The 26,533-nt window shown below is 39.0% G+C and overlaps 1 protein-coding gene across 1 annotated transcript in view; it reads left to right on the top strand.

The window, feature by feature from the left end:
• The window catches only part of GRIN2A (glutamate ionotropic receptor NMDA type subunit 2A), a 196,265-nt gene that overhangs the window by 116,845 nt on the left and 52,887 nt on the right, over window positions 1–26,533 (top strand). The window contains exons 4-5 of the mRNA XM_072878469.1: window positions 12,317–12,431; window positions 24,698–24,903. Coding sequence (XP_072734570.1) covers window positions 12,317–12,431; window positions 24,698–24,903 — 321 coding nt within the window. The remainder of the gene's footprint in view (window positions 1–12,316; window positions 12,432–24,697; window positions 24,904–26,533) is intronic.

Consider the following 26,533-nt stretch of genomic DNA (forward strand, 5'->3'; position numbering starts at 1 on the left):
CGTGTCAGGGCAGAGCAGCTGGAAGGCACTGCCGGGATGACTGTCCTACCTGCACCCAGTATGGGATCCTCATATGGTTCTTCTTAACGCATATGCTGACAATGCCAGATAAAAGCGAAAGCGACTGGTGTCCCATTAACCGCATTCTGTGCCTTAACAGTGGGATCTGTACAAGCAAAAAAGTTCATTATTAATATTTGAACACCAGTTTCTGTGAAGTTAAATTGTATTCTGTCCTCGGAAGTGTTGATGTTTAAAATACTGTGTGGTTCAGTTGGATGGGCCACAAAAACTTGAGCCTGTTTTGAAAAGGACTCCTACCTCATTGTTTTGGTAATACACTAGTGTAGACTTGAATTAGGTATTCAGTATTCAGCAAAAGTTGTCTTTCTTCAAACAATCATTTTTTTCTCATTAAATCTGTACAACTACAAGAATAGGGCTTGTGAGTGTTAGGGCAGTGAGATTAGACTTCACCAGGAGATTCTGCAGTGTGCAGTGCATGATGCACATAGAAATTATTAATAGGCAAAGTTGTAACACAGTGCACTGTGGTTAATAAAATCACTTCCCAATGCGAAACACTGCGCTGTGAAGTGAGAATATATTTTCCATACTGGAGATTCTTTGAGCTTCTCCAACACCACAAGAACAAGAAGCAGGCTGTTTTTAATTTAGAAATGTCAGAATTACACTAAAATGAATGAACTTTAAATAGTCCTTCTTATGTAATAACTCCCCAAGACTGTTCTTGTCACATATAATCTGCAAGAAAAGCAAGTATATACAAGCATTTAGCAGTGCTAAGTAATCTCTGGGAGTTGACCAGTCTCTCCATGCCAAGGTGAATTACATAAATTAATTGTACTTTCTTATCCTCATCATTAAATTGTAGGTTTCTTCCTTACATGACAAATCAATGCCTAAATTGGGGCTTCATTCTGAAAGGCAATCTTCACAGTTTCAGGTCACAGATAGTGCAGCTTTGTATTTTAAACTACAAGATAAATGTATATGATGTTGCATTAAGGAGCTAACTTGAACAAAGGATTTTGGAGCATCCTCACAATGAAAAGGGCTAAAGTAATTGTAAATAGCTTATGGACCTGGGATCTGCTGCACTGTACCTCCCTGTTTGTGCTGGAAATCAATGCTGGAGAAGTAGGGTTGCATAAAGGGACCCTGCTTGCGAGCTCAGGAGCAGAGAACTCAGTGGAAAGCAGGAATGAGGCTGATGAGGTGGTGCTTGAGCAAAATCAAGCTCAAGAATGGAGCAAAAAAACAGGATTTTTAGACTCCGTCTATTATAATGACAGTCTAATTCATCTTTAAACCCAGTATAGTATTCTAAGGCTCTGCCATAATAGCTAATTTGCTTGTAAATGGAGGTTGGTAATGCTTTATGTGCAACTTCCCGCATGTAGATAGTGATTTTCATCTCCATTTATGAAGAAATTCTATGTAAAGAGAGCCATGAAGTGAAAGCTCCTCCTCCCTCTTTCTCAAATCCTTTGAGCATTAAATTGGTTTGAAGATATATATGTTTTGAAGCACACCATTTATCCTTCCCCTGTCACTGCAATTTTAAGATGCTTTTATTGGCTTTCTAGACCCAGAAAAAATCAGGTTTGCTTTAGTTTTTTGAATGATTCGATCAATGTTCATTTCTGATACACATGGGAAAACTAGTTTTTCCCTATGAATAAAGGATTTGAAATAAAATACAGGGATCATTTTCAATGCATTAAAAGCATACATACATATATATATATATATATTGATTCAGATCATCTTTTCCTGTCTGTGTAAGACCCAGATTCTCCCAAGACAGAAAAATACTATTATGTGAAATACTGGCACTAGCGCAGCAGGATAGATAGAATTAGCAGCTCATTAATGCAATGTCAGTTGAACAAATGCTTGCTCTCTCTCAAAAAAGGAAAACACGTAAGCAAACAAACAGCAAAACAAAATAACCCTGCCAGTTGTCACGGAAAATGCTGCCACTTTGTGAATAGAAATGCTTCTGCTTTGTCTAGAAGAGTCCTCGTGTTGTGTATAAAGGTCATAACCCTGGGAGATACATTTCACAACAACATTTCTAACCGCTCTGATCTGTACTGGGATGGGTGGGAATGACAAAGCTGTTGCTCTATTGTCGTTATCCTGAAAAGCGAAAAGATGTCTGTGGCCATAGGTAGTCAGGTGTTTACCACGCGGTGTTTATGATTGCTTACATTCCGTTTCCAAATACAACCAAATAATACACAGGGTTTAGAGACTCATCTTACTTTTGGTAGTGAAGGTGTAGGGCTAGAAAGCTGTCCAAACTGCTCTGGGCAGTCATTTAATCCCCTTCCCAAGCATAGTGTCCTTTGTTCATCATCACAGAGTCAGGGAGCAGGAGCAATGTGAAGTCCAAAGGGCCAGATACAAATGCATTAGTTGATCCTGCCCTGAATCACTCTACTTTAAAAACTTGGGGACTCCGTGGGAACAGTGTTTTGAAATGTGCTACCTAATGTTGCTGTCTTTCCATGGCCTACCGCACTGTTCATTTTCTTGTCCTTGCTGTTGTGCTCCTGTTAGCGTACAGTGTGGCTATGAGGCAGCGTCTTCTTCAGCGGGCAAGGGAAATGCTGTCTCTCTAGTCCTGATATTCATTCATCAAGTTCAATATTCCAATTCCAGCTTTTAGCAATGACAGATAAATTTTCCTCTTTTTCTTTTGAGCAAAATCAGGTATTAAATGGACACAATGGTTTGATGAATAATTCAGCAAATCTGTTTAATCTTTTCCTGCATACAGATCAACAGCCAATTTACGAAGGATTTGTTCATTTAAGTTCTGTCAAAAGACTTGGGAAAAATAAGTATCATCTGCTTTATTGTATGATTGAAGATGTATTGTTATTTAACTAATTATACGTGAAGCAAAATGCTCTTTCACCAGTAGCATACTTTCTGTGCAGAAAAACAAATCTTATTTCCATTCACCTAAGGCTCTCCAGGATACTTTGTTTGTCTTTTCCATTTTGTGATCCCACTGTGGTTTTACTGGAGCCACTGCATGCTCACGGGAGTGCATTGCATGCAGGGTGATGATCTGAGACGGTAACCCAAGTTTCAGTAGTCACATACATTGCTTAGGTGTGGTGAGGGGAAACAGCTAATTTGAGTATATTTTAAATTTAGTACTTCATTTTTGGTAACTTCAAAGCTTGAAGAAGTTTCAGTTTTTGCATGCTGCTAGATTTGCTTATTCTTCTCCTTCGCTACTGTGAATGCTGCTCTACAGAAACAAATCCAAACAAGGATGATGCACCTAAATGGCTGAAGGCATGAACAAAGCTGCAAGCCTTCATGGAGTGCTGAGGCCACAGGGATGTGGGGAGCAGCAGATTTCCAGGGAGGACAGTAGATTTAGGCAAGCATCTCCAAATGAGGACCAAGCTGCCAGTCCTAGATTTAATGTTAACAACTAATTTCAGACATCCTGGATTACAAGAAATTATTATTGTCAACATGAAAAAACAAATGAGAAAATATACTCAAGTCAGTGGCAGGATCCCACTTAGCCTCATTAATTTGTGTGGGGATGCTTTCTGATCAGGAGACCTGGTAGAGTATTGTAGCAATTGTATTGGTACACAGGGATACACAAAGTCTAATTTACTGCTGATGAGCAGATTTTAAACAGTAACAATTAGATATTTGCACTTCTGCTAATTCATGTGCTGTAATTGCCCTCTTCTATATTATGAGGGCACTTTCCATATAGTTGCATTAAACAGCAGGAACTGTATTGATTAAACTGTTGTCATGTTCCTCTGAAAGTAAAACTACACTTTACTGGCAACAAAAGAGGGGTTGTGGAGGAAAACACTCCACCCAAGAGATCCCGACATGGTGCTCGTTTACTAATGAAATGATTCAAGAAATTACAGAAAATCTGTATCAGAATTTTCTCCCAGGTTAGGTCAGTTTAGGAAGCAGAAGGTACCAAACAGTTACCAGATTAGGGGCTTTTAGAACATTTTCCCCTTTCTGTGATAATTAAAAAAAATTTACAACAAGAGAGCAAGTATGGCCTCTGTTCTGGAGTTGAGCAGAGCCAGCATTCAGGGCTGAAAGCAGGCCTTGAAATTCCAAATGTAAGTGCAGGTTCTTGGAGATGGAGCTGCTGCAGACACTGTCCCCTTGCGGGAAGCCAGGCAGGTTCACGGGGGGGAGTCTGGGATGTTTCTGAGGTGGTGGAGCAAAATGTAACCATATTAGTGCTTTTTCTGAAATGTTATTTCTAATAACAACATTAACTCACTAATCCTTTTGGTGTTTTATGAGTTAAGCTAGTCTGTGGCACCCTCGCGGGCATCTGGGCCCTTTCAGATTTTGCTCCCTCCCCTTGCCCCCCTTTCAGAGGGGCTCCCCAAGAGTTTTGTCACTTCTCTGGCAGAATTGGGGCACAATGACTTTCCCAGACCTAGTGGCAACTAATGCTTTAAGGAGCAGTTGGCAGGAGGTACAAGCAGTTGGCATGCCGTTCCTTTTTCACAGTCACTGAGCATATTGTTCCCAAAATTTTATTCATCCATGCTGGCTCAAGGCCTAGGGAGATACAGCTCCAAAGCAGGGTATCGTCACGGAGTTATATTCAGGAGAGCGAGGGCTAGGGGAAGTGGAGGAGGAGGAGGCACGAAGAGGAAGAAGAGGCTCTTTGCATCACTGCGAAGGAGTTGAATTTAGAAAATAAAATCCAAATAGCCTAAGATATAAAATTGTCTTTAAAAAAAGCTTCACTGTTTGAAGAAGGCATTGCTACCTTGTTCAATAGTGATCTATTTCAGACCTATTTCTATTTCTGTATGTACTTCAGACCACACATTATATATTCTACATTCAGTGTTTCTTGATTTAATTTTATAGATGTTTTTAGGAAATCTGTTTCTTAATGATAAATAATTTGTCTTGGGGTTTCTATTTATAAGTATCCTTCAGATTTCACAGTAGAATCATAGCAAGGAAGTTCAGCAGTTCAGAGCCTCAACAAGATAAAGAAGAAAAGACAAAATTTGGGTTCACTCCTGCGTTTTTAGGTATGACGCTGGGTGAACGCCAAGCCCCGACAGGCTGGCTGTCTAGATTATTAAAATGGTTGGTTCATACTGTTTGGAGGAAAGAGAAATATCACCAGATGACACGTTGCTTGTGAGGCATTTCATCTGCTTTAAATCTCAGTTTGGAAATGCCTTCTTTGAGAGAGGAGGCGAGAGTTTCTTTTATGAAACCTGTATTTCCCTAAGTCTCTGCGGTTTCTCTTCATTGCCTGCGGTTGTCACGGATTTGAAACACTGCCCCATGGTGAAGAAGGCACTAAATAAAAAATGATAGTCCCCAGTGATGGCACCTGAGGAATTTATCAAGTTTGATTACCTGATCTGAGCTGCAGGATGAGGGCAGGAAACGTGGGTCTGAATTTGTGGCAGTGAGGAGTCCCACAGGCTTTCTGCTCCCTGCAGCTATCAGGCCACATTCTTTATTTTACAGGCCTAGTAACTAAGTTCTCTTCTTTGGAGGTAGCTTAGGAGTGATATGTTTTCATTAATGCCTCTGCCTTACCCGCTGTTTTTCCCAGCCAGTGATCTGTTTGGGAGCTGGATACTAGGTGAATTTCACACTAATTATAAACCAGCCTGTTATTGCAGAGCTGGCTCTGTTCCTGAGCCCAATGAGTCCTCAATTTCTACTTTTAAAAGTCTGAATCTGTATAAAATTATCATTATAAAACAAAAAAGGAAGGAGCAAATACCAGAGCAACCAGAAGAAGGGGCGTCTGAGACAGCCTGCCCTTCCTGTTTCTGAACTTGCTTTTAAAGCCACGGGACGTTTGCTGAGGGGGTCTGCACGACCCGTTTGGTTTCTACAGGCGTCGTTCCCGTATGGTGTGCAGCCCCTCCGTCCCGCAGCCCCCGGCTGGCTCTGCCCCCGCGCCCCACCGCCCCCGGTGCTTGGCCAGGCTGGAGCTCCGAGCCCTTTCTCCCGCAATCACAGTCACACCCACCAGAGTGAAGGTTTTAAAGGTAAGCCTAGGAACTCAACACGTGCCCCCTCCCCCCCAGTCTAGCAATTTATTTATTACTAGATGCTGTAATGTTATGAAAAGAGGTTAGTGGAGAAGAAGGCTTAAACCTTGGCAGGGGAGAAACCAAAGGATCCTTTCTGTAGGACAAACAGCTGTTGTTACTAATTGTGCTCAGTTACACAACTTGTTCCTAGCACAGACAGTTTCACATTCATATTTCAGTGGATAGATGGAAAGAAAAAAAACATGAAATAGAGAAAAATGGAGAAAACATCAAAACAAACAGTTTGGAGGGGAGAAAGGGAATTTTTTTACTGTATTAGTTTTGGTGAGAGCATTTTTTGTTGTATATATAATAATTATCACAACCACATTATATGCATTTATTTTTAAGGGATCAATTAATTAAAAAGTTTTAATTTATTGCATTGCTCCAAAGACTTCCTGAGCCAGTGTATGTACATGCATGCAATTGCTAGCTTTTAAAATCCGGGTCTTTTCTAGATGCCCAGAATTTTTACACATTTGTAAAAGTATTTTCTTATGTATGACATCTTTTTAATGGGGTGATCCTTGCATCTTTCTAGAAGAGTATTTCAGTTTTATTTTAAGCATAAGTAGACCTGTCTGGCCTCAGCAAGCACAGAGTGCCGCTGCTTCAATGTGTAGACTAGTTTTATCCCGTCTCTACAGCAGCACTTCCTCCTGGCTGTGCAATGCTTTTGAGGGATGGTTCCACATTGTATTCCATATTCTTGACACATTTCTAGCCCCGTGAATCTCAAAAATCAGCATTTCCCTTGCCTTCTGGCCAGGGTTTTCCCTCAACTCGGCTCTCCCCTGGAGAAGCCAGTTGATTCAGGGACTGGCTCATATGCTGTTGCCTGTGGCACAAGTTACCCTGAAAAAAGAAAGAAATCTTGGCTCGCTACTCTTAATGGGTGATCAGGAGTAAGCTCAGCTTGCTCTAGGGGAGAAATACATTGTCAAGTAGTGCTGCAGGGTCTTCTGGGACACAGGTGTGTGGGCATGAGAGTGCCCATCCTGAGGACATGAATATTTGGGAGGATGCTCCCTGCCTGGCATCCCAGAGATACAGCATGTGGAGGGCACTGCCGGGTGGGGACTTCCCCAAGCACCATTGCTGGTGAGGTTCCAGAGGCGATATCGCTCCTGCTTCCGTTTCACAGGATTGCCCTCCTGTGCAGTGTTGCGCTTTCATTCTGTTGCTGTTTTTTTTCTCACATCCTCCAAAGAAGTTTATGAAGCCAGGGCTAGGATTGATCTTTGTTTGAGACAAAGTGATCTTTATAATTTACATAGGGGTTTTTTTCTTTCCCCTTGAAAAAATGCCCACCACAGAATCCGCTGAACCTTCTTGCTTTTGCTCTCAAATCCTTGCATCTATTAGGGGAACACTTGCGTATCTTGCATACACATATATAAATATATATGGAAAACATCAAAAGAAATTCCATAGCTTTCAAAGGTGGTTGCTGTTGTATGACATAGAAGCACAAAGTCTCAAAGATTCTGCTCCAGGAGTGGTCACAGCTTTGCTGGGGTTTCAACTGTTTTCACACAGTATAGGAAATCCTTACCAAACACCTTATGGGCAAAGAAGGTCCATGGCTTCTGCAAGGAGACTGGCCAGAAAGGGGCTTCTGTTTCAGCAATATTGTACCCTAGCAAATGGTCTTCTAAAAACTGAGGTCTTCTAAAAATTGAGGTCTGATCCTTTTGGCAAAGTCTTCCCCCATTTGTTAATGGAAATTAGAGTCAATGGAGTTGTGATATAATATTTACAGGGTAGGAAAACCCACCTTATTCAAATGTGTTCTGTCTTTCTGGGTAGAGTCAGAATTTTGACATGGATAAAAATTACATGGTTTTGGCATTAATCTGAAGCTTTATCTGAATTACTTGATCTTTCTGAGTCTATAAAAATTAAGTTGGAAACCTTGAGAGCAGTTTGTAACCTTGGTGCTTCAAAGGTTTGCTGTAAATACAACGCAAACAGTGTTCTGCTGTGGTGTTTCAACACTTCTGTTTTCAGTTTTGTTAGGGAAGGTGACAAGCAAAAAAGAATTGTATAAATGTTTAAAAGTGTTTTGAAATATATAGTACAGACTTGGTTCTTCGCATGATAAAAATCTGTTTTGGACTCAGTGTGAGAATAGCTTAGCTTCTGCCCCCCCAAAATCCCATTTTTCATACATGTATCACCTGAGGAATCTTACAGACAAACTTCAGTTTGCAAAAGTTAATTAAGACTTCAGTGTAATAATACCATCAGAAGGCCTCCTTCTATCACATCTTTGCAAAGGTTATAGGATTAATGAGGTATGAAAGCAGATTAACTACTAATCCAAGGTGTATGCTGAATTGCCCCCTTAAATTAACGAGCTCAAATAATCAAGCACCTCATTTAGTTAAGAACAGGAATATGCAATTCTAAAACTACTTCAGAAATACATTTTGACCAATTCAGAAGCCAAAGACATCTTGCACAGAATTAATCTTGGGCAAACTTAAAACTCTCTAAGGATAACATATAATATACTTTCTTCTCCTCAATCTTCCTAACCAGGAACAGAAAAGCACACAGTTGTTTTTCATAGAGACAAGCAGTTTAGGATCTTGGCCAGTAAAAGCAGAGCAGGACTTCTGTCCTTTGTGGAGGAAAAATGACAATTCAAAAGGGAATGTAGATTGTAGACATTGGTTTCTGAAGAACACAGGCAGCTGATGAATTTTGTACAGAAGAGTGTGCTTAGGAAAACAAAAATCTCTTTGAAGTTCTTTTTTATTGCTGCAACTTGAGAAACTGGGGTAGCTCAGACTGCGTCACTCACTGATACCTTTGTATACAACTCTATACAATTTTAAGAGACTTTTACAGATTAGGGACTTTTTTTAAGTTGCAAAATATGTTTCACTACTAAATGGCTGGTAAATTCACACAGCTTAAAAATATACGCTGAGCTCAGTTTTTCAGTTTAGATTTGTGGTTCAGCTTTCTTTTTGGAGCACTTGAGCATCACTGCAGCTACAGCACTGCATCTTGTGATGGCCCTTGACTAGCTTCCAGGCTAGGGCATTTGCATATTAATCCCAAAGTATGATGAGTGGTGTTTGAAATCTGGGGTAGTGGTCCTACCAAACTACATAAAGGAAGGGTTCAACTCAAGTCCAATCACCAATGGCTGTGTAATTAAAATCCCAACTTGGACACAAAAGCCTGATGCAGCACAGCATGCATGTTGGTGGTCCAGGCCTTAGGAGGAGACAAAATGCTTGGCTTTCAGTTTTATTGAAGTGAGGTGATTTCTGCCTGGCCTCATAAGAGGATGTGTTCATTGTGGGGGGTGTTATTTCACGTGCGTGACTTGGGAGGGAACCTGTGAGGGAGGGTGCAGAAGTACGAATGTAGTAGTGCGTGTTTTCACAGTATGTCCTCGTTTTCCCCTTGTGGTGACTTCCTAGACATTTTATTCCTTGGGTCACAATGCGTTTGATTTTCAGCAGTGAGCAAATGTTATGCTGGTTTCTTACATGTATGCACAAGCAAATTCTGTTTGGTGGTTTGCCACTTCCTCTAAAGGTGGCAAACAAGCTCTTTATTCCCAAGCGAGCTCTTTCCGTGCTGGATGAAAAATGTAATATACGGGAAATTAGTTCAACTGAAAAGCAAAGTTCTGCCAAGGGGAAAATTTTCACGCCGAAAGTCTGTCACAAAATATGAGTTATTACAATGGGTGAATTTACAAATTGCTGTCAAACTGGTGCTGAATGATGTTAATATGGCTGTTTAGAACAGTGCACATTTAATTATTAACTTATGATACAATGCCATTATTTCCTCTGGGTCTATATACTTTTATTTAGTGTGCTTCTGCTATTGGGATTTTCAGGCAGCTATGTCAATACAAAGCCTTCTCCTTTGAATGTGGATCTGAAGAATTTTGTCTATGTCAGATTTACCAGGAGACCATTTTACTACTACTGCTACAAAAAGCCCTCCAACCAACCAAATAAACATGTAAACCAGCATCTGTTTCTTGTGGGTAAAAAAATTACAGAGCAATGAATGAAGAATAGTTAAAGTAACTTTAACACCCTTCAAAACACATCTGTCTGCGGGATGGAATGATATTGGTGTTGATTTGAATTCCAGAAGGAGAGCACCTAGGTGAATTTATTTCGATGAAATACACCGAGAATTCAGTGCATTTCAATGCCATTAACTTCAGACCATGGATATGGGGTGGAGGGCACATTATATTCTGGAAGAGCCATGGGATCTCCAAGATTTTGAATTGCAGTTTTACCTCGTACCTGCAGGATAGTCCTGTCGGGCTCACATTGACAGTCTGGAGTTTTGATTTTTTTCAACATGACCAAAGAACACTGATGCCAATACCAGCCTTTTACTCTCTTCCCTTTCATGCCTAATTTTCTTAGGTGATGAAATTTCAGATAATGTATAAAATGATAGATTTTTTTCAATATCACAGTCCAGGGAGCTTGACCTGTGTGCTGTGGTAGTTCAGACTCTTGGCAGTAAGTTCCATGTATTTGCGCTTTAAATAAAAACTGCAATTTCTCATCACTCTTTCTGACCCTGGAGTGGTGGAAACAATCTGTTCTCACTGAGAAACACTGAAGCTATGTGGAACTGAAGCAAATATAAATATGGATTTATGTTGTAAATCTGTGAAAAGTTTTGAGAGAAAATTATTTTTGAGGAAAGCCAAGTTTGTTAGATGGCCAGAATGCCGGCATTTCTGGATCAATGAAAGGACAATGCTTTGAAAAGAGGGTACATGGTTTAATGATGAATGGAAAGCAATAGTTAGAAATTAAAAGCTATGCATACTAATCAGGAAATGGAAAAACTAGGTAGGTGGTATTAGAATTGGTATAAACTCATTACAGAATTTAAGACCTTCAGGGGCAAATCTATGCCTAGAAAGGCTGTAGGACTTTGTAGAGATGAAGGCTGTCTCTAAGGTGATGAGTAGAGTACCGAGATCCCTACCCCAGGGTAGATCAGGTCCACTGCAGTGTCTGGCTGCTGAGCGCTTCTGGCCCATGGCTGGTGTTCACGGAGCCGCCTGCAGTGTTACTCGCCAGAGTTCCTAAGTGTCTCTCGATGGCACAGTCCAGGACAGAGCAATGACTCGGTAGAGATGATGTAATCATTGCTAATGACAGGATTGCTTATAAGAAGTAGTATTCTGTCCGTAGAACACGCAGGTTAGCGTGGCAATACAGGAGAATGGAGAAAGCAAACAACAGTACTGTGGCACATTTTAGGAGAGGTACCTCTTGTAGCACTGGGTAATTTCCTTTTGTTGACATAAATGTAGACAAAATTTTCAGTTGAATAAGTCTTCACCTTTGTAGCTGAACAAAGAGCCTTTGGTAAATAAACAGTTTTATTGATTCAATACCCAACTGGTAAGTCTACAGGCAGGAAATTTGGGATTGAACCGACATGTTCAACAAAATTTTAAAAATCCTCCTTCTTGCTGTACATTTTATTCTGAATCCCTCAAATTTTTTCTCTGTTCAAAGTGCTAATTAGATTACATATCTTTTGAAAACCATTGAAAATTAACCTACATAGAATAAAGTTTAAAACATGTATCTTTTTTCTTTTTGAAATTACTGAACTGAAATATTATCAACCCCTTCAAAGTTTTCGTGTCTGGTTTTGGCTGAAGGCATTAGTGGAATTTATCCAAGTGTCACAAAGATGCTGTGTATAGCTACAGTGTCGGGAAGGGCTGACAGGACTCTTGGAGGTGTAAACAGGTAAAGCCAGAGGAGATGCACTTACCTCTGAGTTTTACTCTAGTGAGACAATAGTATAATGCTACATACAGAGCTGATGTAAACATGTTTAAAATGGTCCTGAAAAACCGGTGAGGTTGTGCAAAGTGCCAGAAAGATTATTCATGGAATGTACAGGTCATATATAGTGTGGAAGCTGCTTCAAAAATGATGTCTGCATTAAAAATCATATGTAAACAATATTTTGCTTTGTCTTCTGCTCTGGACTGCCTTGAAATGCTCAGACTCCCCATGCTGCAAACGTAGGCTTTTCACAGCATTAACAGTATTTGGGGCATGTATTTCATCTGTGGTTCTGATGACTGAACTAGCTTGCTCATTAACTGCTGGATAGCTCATTAATTTTTCAATGAACTTTTTTTCCTTGCCTTCTAGGTTTATGATGAACGTGACTTGGGAAGGTAAAGATTTGTCCTTCACAGCAGATGGTTATCAAGCACACCCCAGGCTGGTGGTGATAGTGCTGAACAACGATCGCGAATGGGAAAAGGTGAGCATTGCCTCTGGGTGGAAGACGGGAGAGGAGAGACTTGGTAGAACCCTATTAATGACAAGTAGACAGATTAACGTCATGGATGTCGATGATATTCTGCTGTAGCAGGTTTGTCACAACAGTTCAGAAAAGATAATTTTACCTTATTCTGAGTAGGTCTAAGGAGTTTTAACAGGGAAAGCAACATATCAGTGAAGACAAGCCACGTGGATTTCAGAAGATTTCTGTGAAACACACCTTGCATTTCTTCTTACAATTTAGTAAAATAAAATGGATGACTGAAAAATCTCCAGAAACTTGTGCCTTAACTATCTAAATTTGGATGGATTTGTATATCTTGACAACTCCAGTCCTTTTATTTGCTTGGTTTTGTATTCTTTGTCAGATTTTAGAGTAAAAGTACAGTTTTTGTTTTAAACTGTGAAATTCCTGTTGAATTGGAGGATAATCCCTCTAACGTTTGCCTAAAAAAATCAGAATCTTGCCTTGTGTTCTCCTGGTAGGCAAGTGCTCTCCATAAACCTCTATATAGACTAGAAGGAAAAGTGTCTTAATATCAGGGTTAATCATATATGTGAGTAAGAAAAGAAAAAGTTTATCATGAGCGTTTTTTCTTTAAAACTCCCACCTCAGCCTGTGATTGTTTTGGCTCTGAATTTTGCAGGTTATCTGTGTCCCATGTTTTAAAAACAGGGGAGCTTAGAAACTGTTTGCAATATGAGACTGTAGGAAAAAATACATGTGTATCATCCACCAGTTTTATTTTAAATTCATAAAGCATGATCCTGCATTATCTAAATGGCTGCTGAAATCTATGAACTCTTTTTCTTATCATTTTAGGATCCCATAAAATCAACTTAAAACTCCAGTTTATAAGACTGCAAGAGTCTTCATGATGTTGAATAATAATGACAAAATAAGAATTACTGAAGGACATCTCAGTAAATATGCTAGTCATGCAAAAACACAGAGACTAGTCCTAGATTATGCTATGTATTTCTTTATGCTCATTTGATGCAAATTTAATTCTCTGGATAAATTTAATCCTATCCAAATGTGTCAATCTGAATCTTTGGAGGAATCTTTTGCTCAGTAACCATTATGAAAATTTCGTACCCTATTTTAAAATTCTTCAGCAGTCTGCATATCGTGTATAATGTTCTGGAAAAAATATTATACTACTTGGGGAATATTAGTATGAGGCACCAAAGGGAGAAAATGGTTAGAGAGGCAGCCAACAATGCTTATGGTATAATAATTTCATACATTTTGTACCTTGAACTTCTCTAGAGAGACCATTCAAAGGACAAGGGAAGATAGGCTTGATGTTTTTGAAAAATGAGCTAACAACAGCAAAGAAATGCTGTATATATGAACCGACATTATTTCCAAGAAATAACTTGAGCCTGTTCTAACCTTCAAGTGACTCCCCGATCAGAGAATGGAAGATTTGGTGCAGGATTTGCTGTATCTAACCGTGCGTGTTGTACAGCAGCGGCGCATGCTCCACCTGCTGCGCTGGGCTACAAGACTCTGTAGGCTGATGCTTAGGTTGCCTGTGCAGTTTTCCATTTGGTAGATCCCTTCCTTGCTCCTTGTCGTGTTTGAGGGGCTTCTAGGAGGAAAAAAAGAGTGACTGAAGGGAGGCTCCTGCCCTGAAAACAGTTTATGCTTCTGCTCCTAGCTGCCCCTTTGCTTTAGAGCCCTTGTAGTAGCAGGCCAGATGAGTTACTTTGGTAAAGACAGCCTGCCCCTAGCTGTGGCTTTCGTGTCTGCTTCTCTATCGTAGGACTATGGGAAGGGGGCCAGGTTTAATTATGTCAGAGGGGAGAAGTGAAAGGCAGCCAAGAACGGGCTGTCACCACCAGAATTATTCTTCTGACCACAAGCTGATCCCTGCCTCTGTGGATGAAGACAAATAAACTGACTAATCAATTACCCTGGCAAGCTGGAGGTAGCTCTCGGCTATCTCGGAGCACGCCACATTTATATCAACAGAGCGTCACTGTGCACTTCAGAAATAATAGGACAGTTCCTCTGACTTAGAGACATGGGAAGGCCCTTGCCCACCCCCTGGTTTATTTGAACATCTCTCTAGTGCTGTCTCGACATTCTTTCCAAGTTGCATTTCTCACCCCATATCTCTTAGCCAATTTCTTTCTCCTTGTTCCTTTCTCCTTGCACTGTTTTGCTCAATTTCAAAACTGTCAAAGTTACTCATCTGAGATCTAACATTTCCTGCTCTGAGTTTCCAGACAGGCACATGCTTTTACTTCCAATTACAGTATTGCAATGAGTATCACAGAATTGTTTCACTGAAGTCTTATTAAATATCCTCAATCCTATATGGAAAACATCAAGTCCTAGAATCTAATTAAATGATTTACTCGTGAAAAACTGACAATGCAACAGCCTGCTAATCCTTGTAATGTAACTAATGTACATAGAAATTGCGAGTAGCTACTTTATTATTTATGTAAGAAAGAGTAATTGTGGTTTATGTGAAGATTTTTTTACTTGGTATTCTTCTGAAAATACAAGATTTAATATTAAGACTCAGTTTTCTTAGGTTTTAGTATAATAATCTGCTTTTACTTAAATGCAATTTTTCCTTGGTCTTGAAATTGATATACTTGAGGCTTGAGGTTATAGAAAATCCATTCAACCATAGTTGAAGAGCATACGTCTTACCCCTAGGAAAATAAGTTCCTTTTCCTTTACAAATGACTCAGTATCAAAACTTTGAAGTGGTAACTTCGCATGTAAATGGGGTTGACTGAGGGATTTGTCCCATATCAGATTGTGAAAAAAGCTGGTTGGATGATAATAGTTTGAAGACTGAAAATCACTTTTGGGCATGTTGGCATCCAGCAAGATATTTTGACAGATCCTAAAGCAGCTACTCAAACTTCTGACATCAACATTCATATTCTTGCTGCTAAGCTTGACAGGCAAAGGGGCTGCTGTTCTCAGGCAAGAGATTTTTAAGAAGACAAGCTTAATGTGCTTCTTTCAGTGAAACTTGATAAATTTGCCAGAGTTAACAGCGTTGCCCAAATATCACCAAAGCACTGCAGGAACACTGTGCTGGTGCTAAAAAGTCCTCAGAGGTCCAGCGCTACCAGCTGCAACTCCCCTATGAAGCTTATCTCAGTGAGGTGTGACCTGGATGTCTCACCCAGCCCATTAACTTCAGTGAGTTGCAAACTTCACAGTCTGGTAGTCTTTTTTTTTTTTAATGTGGAAATAAAACCAATCAATTCAATATTAAAATCAGATACTAGAATATAATTAGCAGTGGCAAAATTAGGCGGTTTAATTAGCTGTGCATATCATATATATTAAGTAAGGTAGGGAGGACTGTATAGCATTTAAAGATGAGTGTATTCCCTCTGTAAAGATGAGTTCCAGGGTAAAAACAATTTCTACTGGTGCTCCCAGATAGATACAGATAAAATTACCATGGTGGTCTGTATTCTGGGTGAATTTGTGAGATATGTGTCCTACATTTTTGTAGCCAATGAATTTTTACAAGAAGCAGGAGTAACAAGTACTGCATGGCACAATTGCTAGTTAAATGCCACTGCAAGAACTGCTACTTACATCCAGGTTTATTCTAAATGTAACCAATCATATTTAACTTTCTATTAATGCAGGATTTAATGTAGAACTTGATTTTGCTCTGATTAACTAGCCTATGCCAGATTTACAAGCTCTGTGTGAGGTTGTACACATTTGTATCTAAGCAGGAATGAGTGGGCAGAGGGTTCGCAATTCCTGCCTGGAATAAATGAACCAAGGTCTTCACAGAGAGCTCCATCTGGCTACTAACATCCACCGTCATGTAGCCGAGAAAAGGCAGCTATCGTATCTAATGGTATAGCTGAAACTTCACTGGACAAGGACTGAAAAACCTAACACTCAGATTGCTGACAGAGCTTTTTGTCAGACTACTGTGATAATGCAAAGTCACTGAGATGGTACAGGGTAGTTTCTTGCAAAATCTCGATTGATTTCAGAGTGGGGGTCGTGGCAGCTGAAGGATCCTGATGCCTCATGATAGACATTCCCTAAAAGTTGTGAAAAAATGCATATATTTTAACTAGAACAGATGAAATTGCATGATCTAATAATCCATTTGCTGGTATATCTTTTGTCAGTAGCTCTGTGGCCTAACATGATATATTATCTTTGCCCATAGCAGACACAGCATGCTCTTTAACATCTGTTGGGTTGTCATTTTCTTTGTTGCATCCTTGTTGCTTAGTGTATTTAGTCTTCCTGTAAATATGCCTATCCTGACACTTACTGTCAAGTGAAAATTGCATATTGTTTCTGTATCAGTGAGCTTTCACTTAGCCTAAAGGCTTTTCCTTTGACCTTTACTGTACTGAATCGTTTGAATTGCGGCAATTATTATGCAGCATTTCTTAAATCCGGCATTCCCAAGGAGGATGGTTGCCTCCTCTCCGCTGCTGTAAAGGAATCACAGCTACCATAGAAAGCGGTGGTAAAATGTGCTTTGCTCCTGTTCTTTACAGCTAATATTAGAGAGGAGATTAAAGAGTAGGAAGACTTTCAGGGCAGCTCTTCCTCTCTGGAGGGAAAGGTGTGGCGATCTGGACATTTCTGGAGAGCTGTAAGATCTTCACTGGCTGCAGAGGTGACAAAAAGTCTGCCCTCACTGGGAGGCGGAGGACGGGGCTGTCGATTTGTTCAGCTCTTTTCCTTTCTAATGACATAATCAACTCATACAAGGGCTTCTCTGGCATGAGGTTGAACTCTTGCGCTACACAGAGTCATTTGGGACATTTCCCAGTACCAAAACTATACCAACCACTGAGGATTTGGTGAGTGCTAATTACTGATTCTGTATTGAAGAATGAGGCTACAGGAGGCAGTAGCTTTTCTTTCCCCTCCTGTTTGTTTATAATCTCTCTGGGTCCTGTGTTTTCCTTGGAGCCCTGCTGGTCGCAGTAGTGGTGTCTTCCTGGCAGCGTAGGGAGCAGCCACGAGGGAAGAGCAGTACATTTGCATATCCCATATGAGATTTTGCAGCAAATTTTGAAAACTTCAAAGTCTTTAAATGTATGTCTTCAAACCACTCAGGACTGTAAAAGACTCCCTATTAATAAGACATGAAAGTGCTCGCATCATCTTTTGTCATTTAAATTTAGAGTGTCATTGTGAAATACGGACCTTCAGAAACGCGAAGCGACATGAAGGTTTGCAGCAGAAGGTCCACAACAGATGCTGTTTCTGGAGGAAGGATTTTGCTCTTGTGCTTTGTTCTGCAGCTGCCCCTTATTGCTAACCCAACAAACTCAATTTATGCTTTCTAGTTATTGACTTAAATCTTGCCAGAGTAGCTCTTCCTTGTAAGTGGAAAAGTGTGATGAAACAAAAGTAATAAATAGTTTTTCTCTAATGCAAGATGAGTTAGATTTTGCATTTGCTCAGCATTATTTTCTTCACAAAAGTGAGACAGCTCAAAAAGTATGTTTGTGATATATGTGTGTGTGTTTAGTGTAGAAAGAACATCCCCGAACGTTTTTCTCTTTTCAAAGGTTTGGTCGTGTAGTCCTAGAAGTGCATTTAGTATCCATGTTGTCATGTAACATTTTTTCTTGCAAAAGGATGATGACTGTGTATTGCGTACAGTTCCCATCTGCTGGGAAGAGGGTGAGAGGACCGAGTTATTTGTTTGTTTTCCATGAGAGATGCCGGTGTGACAGACTTTCTTTTCGTGCCAGCATTGGCACACAAGGGAGAACATACTCTGCTCTTTTCTCTCTCTGCTCAGGTTCTGGCCCTGCTCTTTTTCTCTGATTCGATGGTCTCTGGGAGGATGTGTGATTAGGATTATGTCAGTCATCCTCATATTATGTAGAGGCTGCTTTAGAGTGCAGTGGGAGAGGGGTCTGTGAGGTACAGCAATGCGTAACTTTGCAAGTTGTCTGTCTGTCGTAGGCTAGCTGTATTTATCTAGCTCTTACACAGAAACACACCGAGTACTTCATTATCACCCTGCTTGGCTGCAATCTTCAAAAGATAAATAGGCATGCAAAGGTGGTCAAACCATCTATAATACAGTGAGTTTTTAAGGTGCTTTAGACAAAGGTGGATGAGATGAGGACCCTATGATTGCTAATTCAGTCTGACATCAAACAAACTCTGCCGTGCTCTCAGCTATTTTCTGCTTTCTTTCCTGTATCCTGTAGAGATTAAACCAAAGGGAATATTCCAGACTGTGTATGAAGATGGAGAAAATAGGAAAGAATGTACAAGTTCAAAAGAGATACAATGGTATATGTACCATTGCAAGTCTGTACTTGAAGCTGAGTTTTGCACCTACAATAGTGAATCAAGGGTTTGATTCACTGTTGAAACTGGTTTTTTTATGAGAGTCCCAGTCTTTTGGCCATAAATAAGGATTTTTATAATTTGGGCCAGGATCTTTCCCAAAAATTATTCTATTGCCCTTTTTTCAAGTAAGGGCCATCTTCTGTATTTCTCTAGGATTGAGGCCACATCATTATCAGTCCAACTAGGAATGACAGAAATTTGTCATAAATCTCTGGATATTTCATGGCATTTCCACACAGTAGAGTAAAAGTATTTGCATACAGTTTTTGACAGTTCTGTAATGGAGCATGTCTGCATTTTTTGAGCGTTATCCTCAGCTCGAGTTTTCTTTTTAAAAAATGTTTGTTTTACAAATACACACTACTGTGTTTATCACTTTAAAATCTTTCTTAATGCAGTTTTACCTTCCCCCTCCATTTTTGAATCTAGCAACACAGATATTCCATTGTATCTGCTGAGAATAAGCTCATTTTCACTTTTAATTTGTCTAGTAATATTAATTGGATTCTTAGGAGGTCTAAGCAGGAGAGCTCTCTTTCTGACACACTTTTGTGCGCTTTGCACTCTAAGCCTGCTATTCTAAGCATGGTATTCTCAATAGTTAATTGGGTTTAAGGTTGGAGCATAAATCAAATTTTCAGACCTGTCTTTGAACGATTCAGTAGTTTCATCTTTCAGGTTGCATACTCCAGAATTCCAAATGTTCCTCCTGTACTTTATTTAATACTCTATTAAATGGTTGTCATTCTAAAAAAGTCATGTTACCTAAATGAAAAAGAGATTTTACAGAACACATTTTACCAAAATAGCTATATTTTCCCCATGTTCTACGTGTGCCTAGAGGTGCTAAGGAAATGATTCCTCAGTACATGAGATTTTGAAACAGCAAATGGTTGCAGGTGAAGACGACTTTGTGTTACACCAAAATGGGTATTGATGGGGATCTTAAATATTCTTAATCTTCCAGGAAAGAGGAAAGGAATAGGTGAGGAAAGGGATGCAGGCAAGACTGAACAAACTGCCCTGATTCGTCTACAGCTAAATTTCCTGTCATTAGGGAGTGGCTACACCAGATATAAATGTTTTATCTTATATTTGCTTCATTTTAAATTCAGGATGGCTGGGCCTGCCACACCAACTCAAATACGTGAGATTCTTCTTGATGCGGTTGGAACATGTCTCTGGCTGCCTACTGTTAATGAGCTGTGCTTTCAGCTGAGTTCTCTGGGGCAGTAGTCTTACTTCCAGGAGCTAGAGGAAAAGATTATCCTGACTGACACAAAGTTTTGAAATCTTAAAAATGTTTCCGTTCTGTTTCAGAGAAAAAAAAGTTAAAATTTCAAATTCTGTGAATCGGTAACGCAAACAAAACAAAACAAAATAATAGATTGGAGTGGTTGAAATTCTTTCACCTCAAATTTATCTCTACATATTCTGATAAATTAACATGTATTTCTAGATAGCAAGTCCAGAACTGTAAGTGCAACGTCTTTATTAAAACATCTTTATTTCTGTTTACAAGCTATTTCAAATGGTGGGTTTATGTTTTGAACAGTAAAAAGCCCACTTTCCGAACTGTTTTCTTTCAAGAAATTAGGACAATGGAAATTATGTTCAGAAAAGGTCTCTTCTACCCATCTCCCACCCTATTAAAATATAATTTTGGCAACTTGGTAGGCCTGTGCAGTATTTTAACTCCCTGGTGTCCTCTGGCTACCCTTTCCCAAGCAGTGATGGCTTGAAGACTAAGGAGATAAGAAAAAGCTTCTGAATGGCAAAGAGTTCCCTTGAGACTGATCAAGTACAAGTAAGAAGTTTTAGGCTGCAGGTGGAAAGAATAAGACCGCAATTCTTCACTGTAGTGATAACATTTCCACAGTAGAGGCAGCGTATTTCTATCCTACATGTAAGTTTACCACTATTTTATTTTTGTGGACCTGTTAGTCTTTGATAGACTGGCTATGAAAATTGTTTCTGGTCTCTGCTAAGAGTATGTAGAGTTACTTTTCACTACTGTTCTGTATTGCAGGTTTGTAGTTTCACCTGCAGATTAATGCGTTCTAGTGTTCAAATCATTTGTCATTAAAATTAGAAAATGTTGCATAAAGAATATACGTATCAGGGATACCAATATTAGTAGGCAAGCATGCTAATTTAAACACAGACACCTTCTACCTCAAATCTAGATGCTGGGACTTGGTCGGAGGATGCCACGTTTAGTTCATTTCATCAGTAGCTATAATGATCACGAAGTAGCACACTGAAAATCAGCGCTGCAAAACACTGGAGGCAATTGAATTTTGAAGATGTCTGGGTTGGTAAACTATTTCACGGTAAAATGGTTTATTCAAATATCACCATTGTCTCCTACTGAAAGCAGCAACTGAACTTTTCATATTCTACTTTCCATATTTTACATATGAACTTTTTCATATTCTACAGCATTTATAATGACCTCCACAGGCAAAACCAGGACTTGGCATGCTTTTTTTAACTCAGACATTTTGCTTTGTTGTCATAGGTAAGCCACTTTAACAGTCAGTGTTGAATAAGGACTTGACATTTGGGTTTGCACACAAATTCTTACACTTTATAAGCAGACCTCTTTATAATGTTCTGAAATACAATGAGCATGTGTAGTTGTTATAACTTGTTGTTTTTTTCCCTAAGCATTTGAGGTTTTAAAGGCAATCAAAACAGATATTGACTGAATCCAATACTAGATCTGACTTTTATAAATGACATAAATGCTGCTCCTGCAGGACACCTACGTATGGATGCAATTTCATAAATTCTTTTTATTACGACAGGAACCTGCTCATGTTTTAGTTTTTATTATTCTACAGCTTTTTGGTGTCATTTCAACCCTTCACCCTGTAAAAAAGGGATACTGTCAATTGCACAAGGATGTTGAAAGAACTAAATAATATAGGAAGATGCAAAACATTGTGTAAATAATTAATACCATTCATATTCTTAATAACAATGCTATAATTAGTTCTGCACAAGCTAAAAGGCTTCTAATATAAATATAAAAATCCTCCCATATTTTGACTATGTGCTTTAATTGTATAAAACTGAATTCTTTCCCTCCACTTAAAATAAATGAAAAAAAAAGTGTTTTGATCATTCAAAACTGTAACAGAATGATAGAAGTGTAACATGTAATCTTCAACAGTACAGCTATTTTAAAATAAAAAAACCCAAATAAACATGGAAACTGTTCACCTGTGAGTCCAGCATCAGCAGCAGAGCAAAGCCAACACCTGTGCTAACCATTTATTAATTAGAACAAACAAATCCAACAGAAACATTTCCCAAACAAAAGGAGTGACCTACAGGCTCTTTCTAATTCCTACGCTTCCTCATTTGCCATTCTTAGGCCATCAGCGAGGATTTTCAGAGCTTTTCTGCCTTTTGCTTTTCCTACCATTCTTCACTGCATTGATATCTTTTTCTTGTACTTTTTTTTCATTGTGCTTTCTGACACTGTGGGTTATTCATTGCACCGGTGGTAGCAGGGATGACATGCAATGGTCATGCGATTTATGCACCGTATAAAGCCCAGATGAAGTCACTGTGACACCCCAGGACTGCAGCAGTAGACCTCTTTGGACAGAGAAGTAGAGATGCCCCTAAGACCCAAGGCAAGGTCTTAATTTTTAATTATTTTTTAAAAATAAGGTTGCAAGGAGTGAATATTGAGATAAATCCATGGAAGGCAACAGATAAAAAAAAATTTGGACCTAACTTTAGAGATTCGCTCAACACATAACAATTCCATACAGATAAAACTGTCAAAAGAAATTACTCTTTCCCCAAATTCAGCCGTTTAAAAATACGACTGGTTATATCCTCCTCAGAACAATAAAATGGCAGTTACTCCGGTTGAAGTACGAAAGAGTATCACGATTCCTCTTTTAACAGCATCTAAACGGTCGTTACATTTTTGATAGGATCAGATGAACTCGTGTTGTTGTGGGCAGCTCGTACTCCTCTTGGTCCATGTGACAGTGATGCAAGTGCAGGGCTGGCTTGCAGAGGGAAGCGCTTCAGGCTTAGGCAGATCTGCCTCCTCCCGGAGTCCTGTATCGAGTGATTTAGAAAGGCAGGTGCTGCCACTGCTATAGTCCTGAACACACAAATGCAACTCAGCCTCAGTCACGTGTCGTTTCTTCTTGCTGGTTGGGATAGGCAGACAGTCGGGCACATTTTCCACTTCTGAAATTCATCGTATTACTTGGCACGTTTGCTGTTTGTCTGAAGTACTGAGCTGGATGGAAATCTCCCCATTCCAGATGGCCAACTTCATGGCATACTTAGGGCGTAGATAGGAACGACACTGTGTAAGCTAACGTAAACCAACACAGCCTCTGCTGTGAATGCAATTGTATACCATAACTTGACGATTAAACTATTTTTGCAATATAAGTGTCTCATACAGAGCTAAATAATTTACTTCCCTGTGTATGAAAAAGTTTTTCTCACAAAGGCTTCATCCATTGTGTTTTGGTTAAATTTCATACTAGAACTGTACGTATAAATCCTGTGCCTGGTTCCCATCGATTTAGATGTGAATTCCTTATTCCCTTGAGATATTTTGAATTTCTGAATTTAAGTGTACAGAGATTTGGCATTTCTGCCTCCTACATTAAAGTTCAGCAAATAAACTTGACTTATAAACTTGACTTCTAAACAGGATGGAAAGGAAACTGCAAAGGGCATGTGCTTACATACTTCCCTAAATAGGAATGGATATAAATCATGTTCTTCGGGAATTTTTGTGATTCATTTTAAAGTCTTTAGAAGACAGAAGGTAGGTGACAACTTTTTTACAGGTTTTTTTAGGACCTGAGTCTCTCATTGTACTGTTAATTCCCACCATTTTCCTTGCAAAACAAATATTTTGGCAGTCTCATGATTATGTTATAATTCATTTAAGCTTAAGCAACTGAAGAATTATTAAAATGCATTAGGTTATAAATTTTGTGGATGGCTAGCTCATTTATATTATCTGTCATCGCTACTCAGATAAAACATGCAATTCGATTTATGGATACAAAGTAGTTAAACACAATCTGAGGAAGAAAATGCTAGAGTTCTCAAAATATTTAAATCATATGCCCCTTTCTGGTGTTCTGGAAGTGGAAAGAAATGTAGGTTAATTTAAAAGGGATAATTTATAATAGTAAACAAATAGACAATTTTAATGTAAAGTGAACTATGCTTTCTTAAACTCTCCCAACAGTTGACATTAACTAAAGCAGAATAAAATACGTTATTTCTAGTAAGAACTAAACCATGCACAATTGAACTTGTGTTTACTAAAAACTTGGTTTGGCCTAGCCCTGGTGCGATGGAACCCTGGGTAAAGGCTTTCACAATGGCTTTTCAAACTATAAGGATAGAGAAGTCTTCTCTTTTGAGAAGATACAGAAATGATATTATGATACTTTGGTTATCAGTTTGATGTGTATGTGTGTGTGTGGGTTAGTTTTCTTTTTTTTTCTTTTTTTGAGAACGGTTTTCGTATTACTGCAAGTTGGTCCTGATTACAAATGGAGTATCTGGTTGCTGTTCTGTCAAATTTCAGTGCAGCTATAGCCAGGTGACAGGTAGTGTTAACTGTTGTCATCCGGTCTTTAAAAAGCTGTTATCTCTTAAAATAACATTACCTTTACCACAGTCCATTTTCTAACATTGTCTTTACCACTGTGCATTTTCTCACTTCATGCAATTACTAAAAAGTTCTAAAGCAATTTTGATAACAAAACCCCAAGTCAACTGTCTTTGCAATGCAATTTCCTGTACCTGTATCCCAGAACATTTAATATTAGATCTCATTTGTCAAAAACAAGCCAGCAGATATCAGCAGCCTGTGTATCTTGGCATTTCAGGTGGGGAAATGGGAGAATAACTCACTGAGCCTGAAGTACTCTGTCTGGCCAAGGTACAGCTCTTTTGCAGACAGCGACCCAGACGATAACCATTTGAGTATTGTCACCCTGGAGGAGGCTCCCTTTGTCATTGTTGAGGATGTGGATCCTTTGATGGAAAGTTGCCAAAAAAACACCGTGCCATGTCGTAAATTTGTCAAAATTAAGTAAGTAAATACACAGCATTCCTTTTTTTTTTTTTTTCTGAGTGCAAAATATATTCCACTATTTTCTCATTAATTCTTTCCTTTGCTTCTTTCATTGTATAATTGTTTTCTGATACTTTGCTGTTCTTTCCCTCTTGTTTCCTATCTTTACTTTTCCTTCTGTATTTCATTTACTCTTTCTTTTTCCCTTTCCCACAAGGTATGCTCTTGTTTGCACATCTTCCTTTTTTATAAGTTGAAAGGTTCTGGTTATATACATGTAAGTCACATTGAATTAACGACAAGATAGTAAGTTTATAGTAAATTCAAAATCAACTAGAATTAGCCCTTTTCAGTCACATGAAAGAAGATTGCATTCTAAAATAGGATTGTTTTAATGAGTCCTCTTTGAATTATTTCCAGTTACGTTGAAATAAGCCTGTTTTAATTAGTCTTTAACAATTTGAGAATGTCTCCTATTGAAAATGTATGTTTATGTTTAAATTTGGCACAGGATAAACTACTCCAGCATAAAATACCACTGTGACATACCATCTAGAGAAAAGTCCCCTGCTTTGATTGCTCTGTAACTTTGGAGCAGTCATTAGAAATCAGTGGAAATTTTCTCATTGTGCATTTATCAGTGTCGTTTCACCCATTCTGTGCTTCCTTCTACGTATTTATGAACTGAATATAATAACAACATTTTTTACTGAGCAGATGTTAGGCAATATAATGCATATTTCTGAAGATTTCCAGAGACTGCTCAATGGTTGTGCACATGCTTCCTGAAGTTGAGAGAAACTTTTTCTTTACACAACTGTACTTAGTCAAGTTCTAAACTAGTTTTATTTTAACTTTGAATTCTTTCAAAGGCTGTAAAATATTGCCTTGGCTTCTGAAGACGCTTATACTAAAAAGTTCTAGAGTTCATGAAATGAACATTTCAGAAAAAAAACAAAGGGAAAGCCCTCATCTTTGGACTCAAAGGTGGCCTGAAATTCACCTTCTCAAGGTGCAGAAAAAGGTGCAGCATCCATTTTCAGTATGGTGAAATGCTTTGCCTTTATATAGCTTACATGTTGGGAAGTTCTCTAAGTACTAAATGACATGTAGTCTTATGTATTGAGAGTAGAAGTAATAAATGTTTAATCTAAGCCTAAGAGAAAGATTAGTAAGAGGAGACTGTATTTCTTGATGAAGAAGTGAAGTGTAGTAGGCTGGATACTGCAGCAGAAAGCATGTCATACAAGGTCTACCATTATCTTCTATTTATCTCTCATCAAGCAACTGCGTTATGATTCGTAAGATCTACAAAGACCATTGTTGTGGATTAACCCAGTTGGCAACTAAGCACTACGCAGCTGCTTGCTCACCCTCCCCCCTCCCGGTAGGATGGGGGAGAGAATTGGAAAAGCTCAAGTAAGAAAACCCGTGGGCTGAGATAAGAACAGTTTAATAATTGAAATATTATTAATAATAATAATAACAACTTTTAATGAAAAGTAATGAGAGAGAGAGAGAGGAACAAAACCCAGGGAAAAACAAAAAAAACAAGTAATGCAACACCTCACCACCTGCCGACCGACACCCATCCCATCCCCGAGCAGCGGTCGCTGCCCCCGGCCAAGTCCCCCCAGTTTCTATACTG

Source organism: Ciconia boyciana, chromosome 13 (genome assembly GCF_034638445.1).
Source record: "Ciconia boyciana chromosome 13, ASM3463844v1, whole genome shotgun sequence".
Classification (NCBI taxonomy): Eukaryota; Metazoa; Chordata; class Aves; order Ciconiiformes; family Ciconiidae; genus Ciconia; species Ciconia boyciana.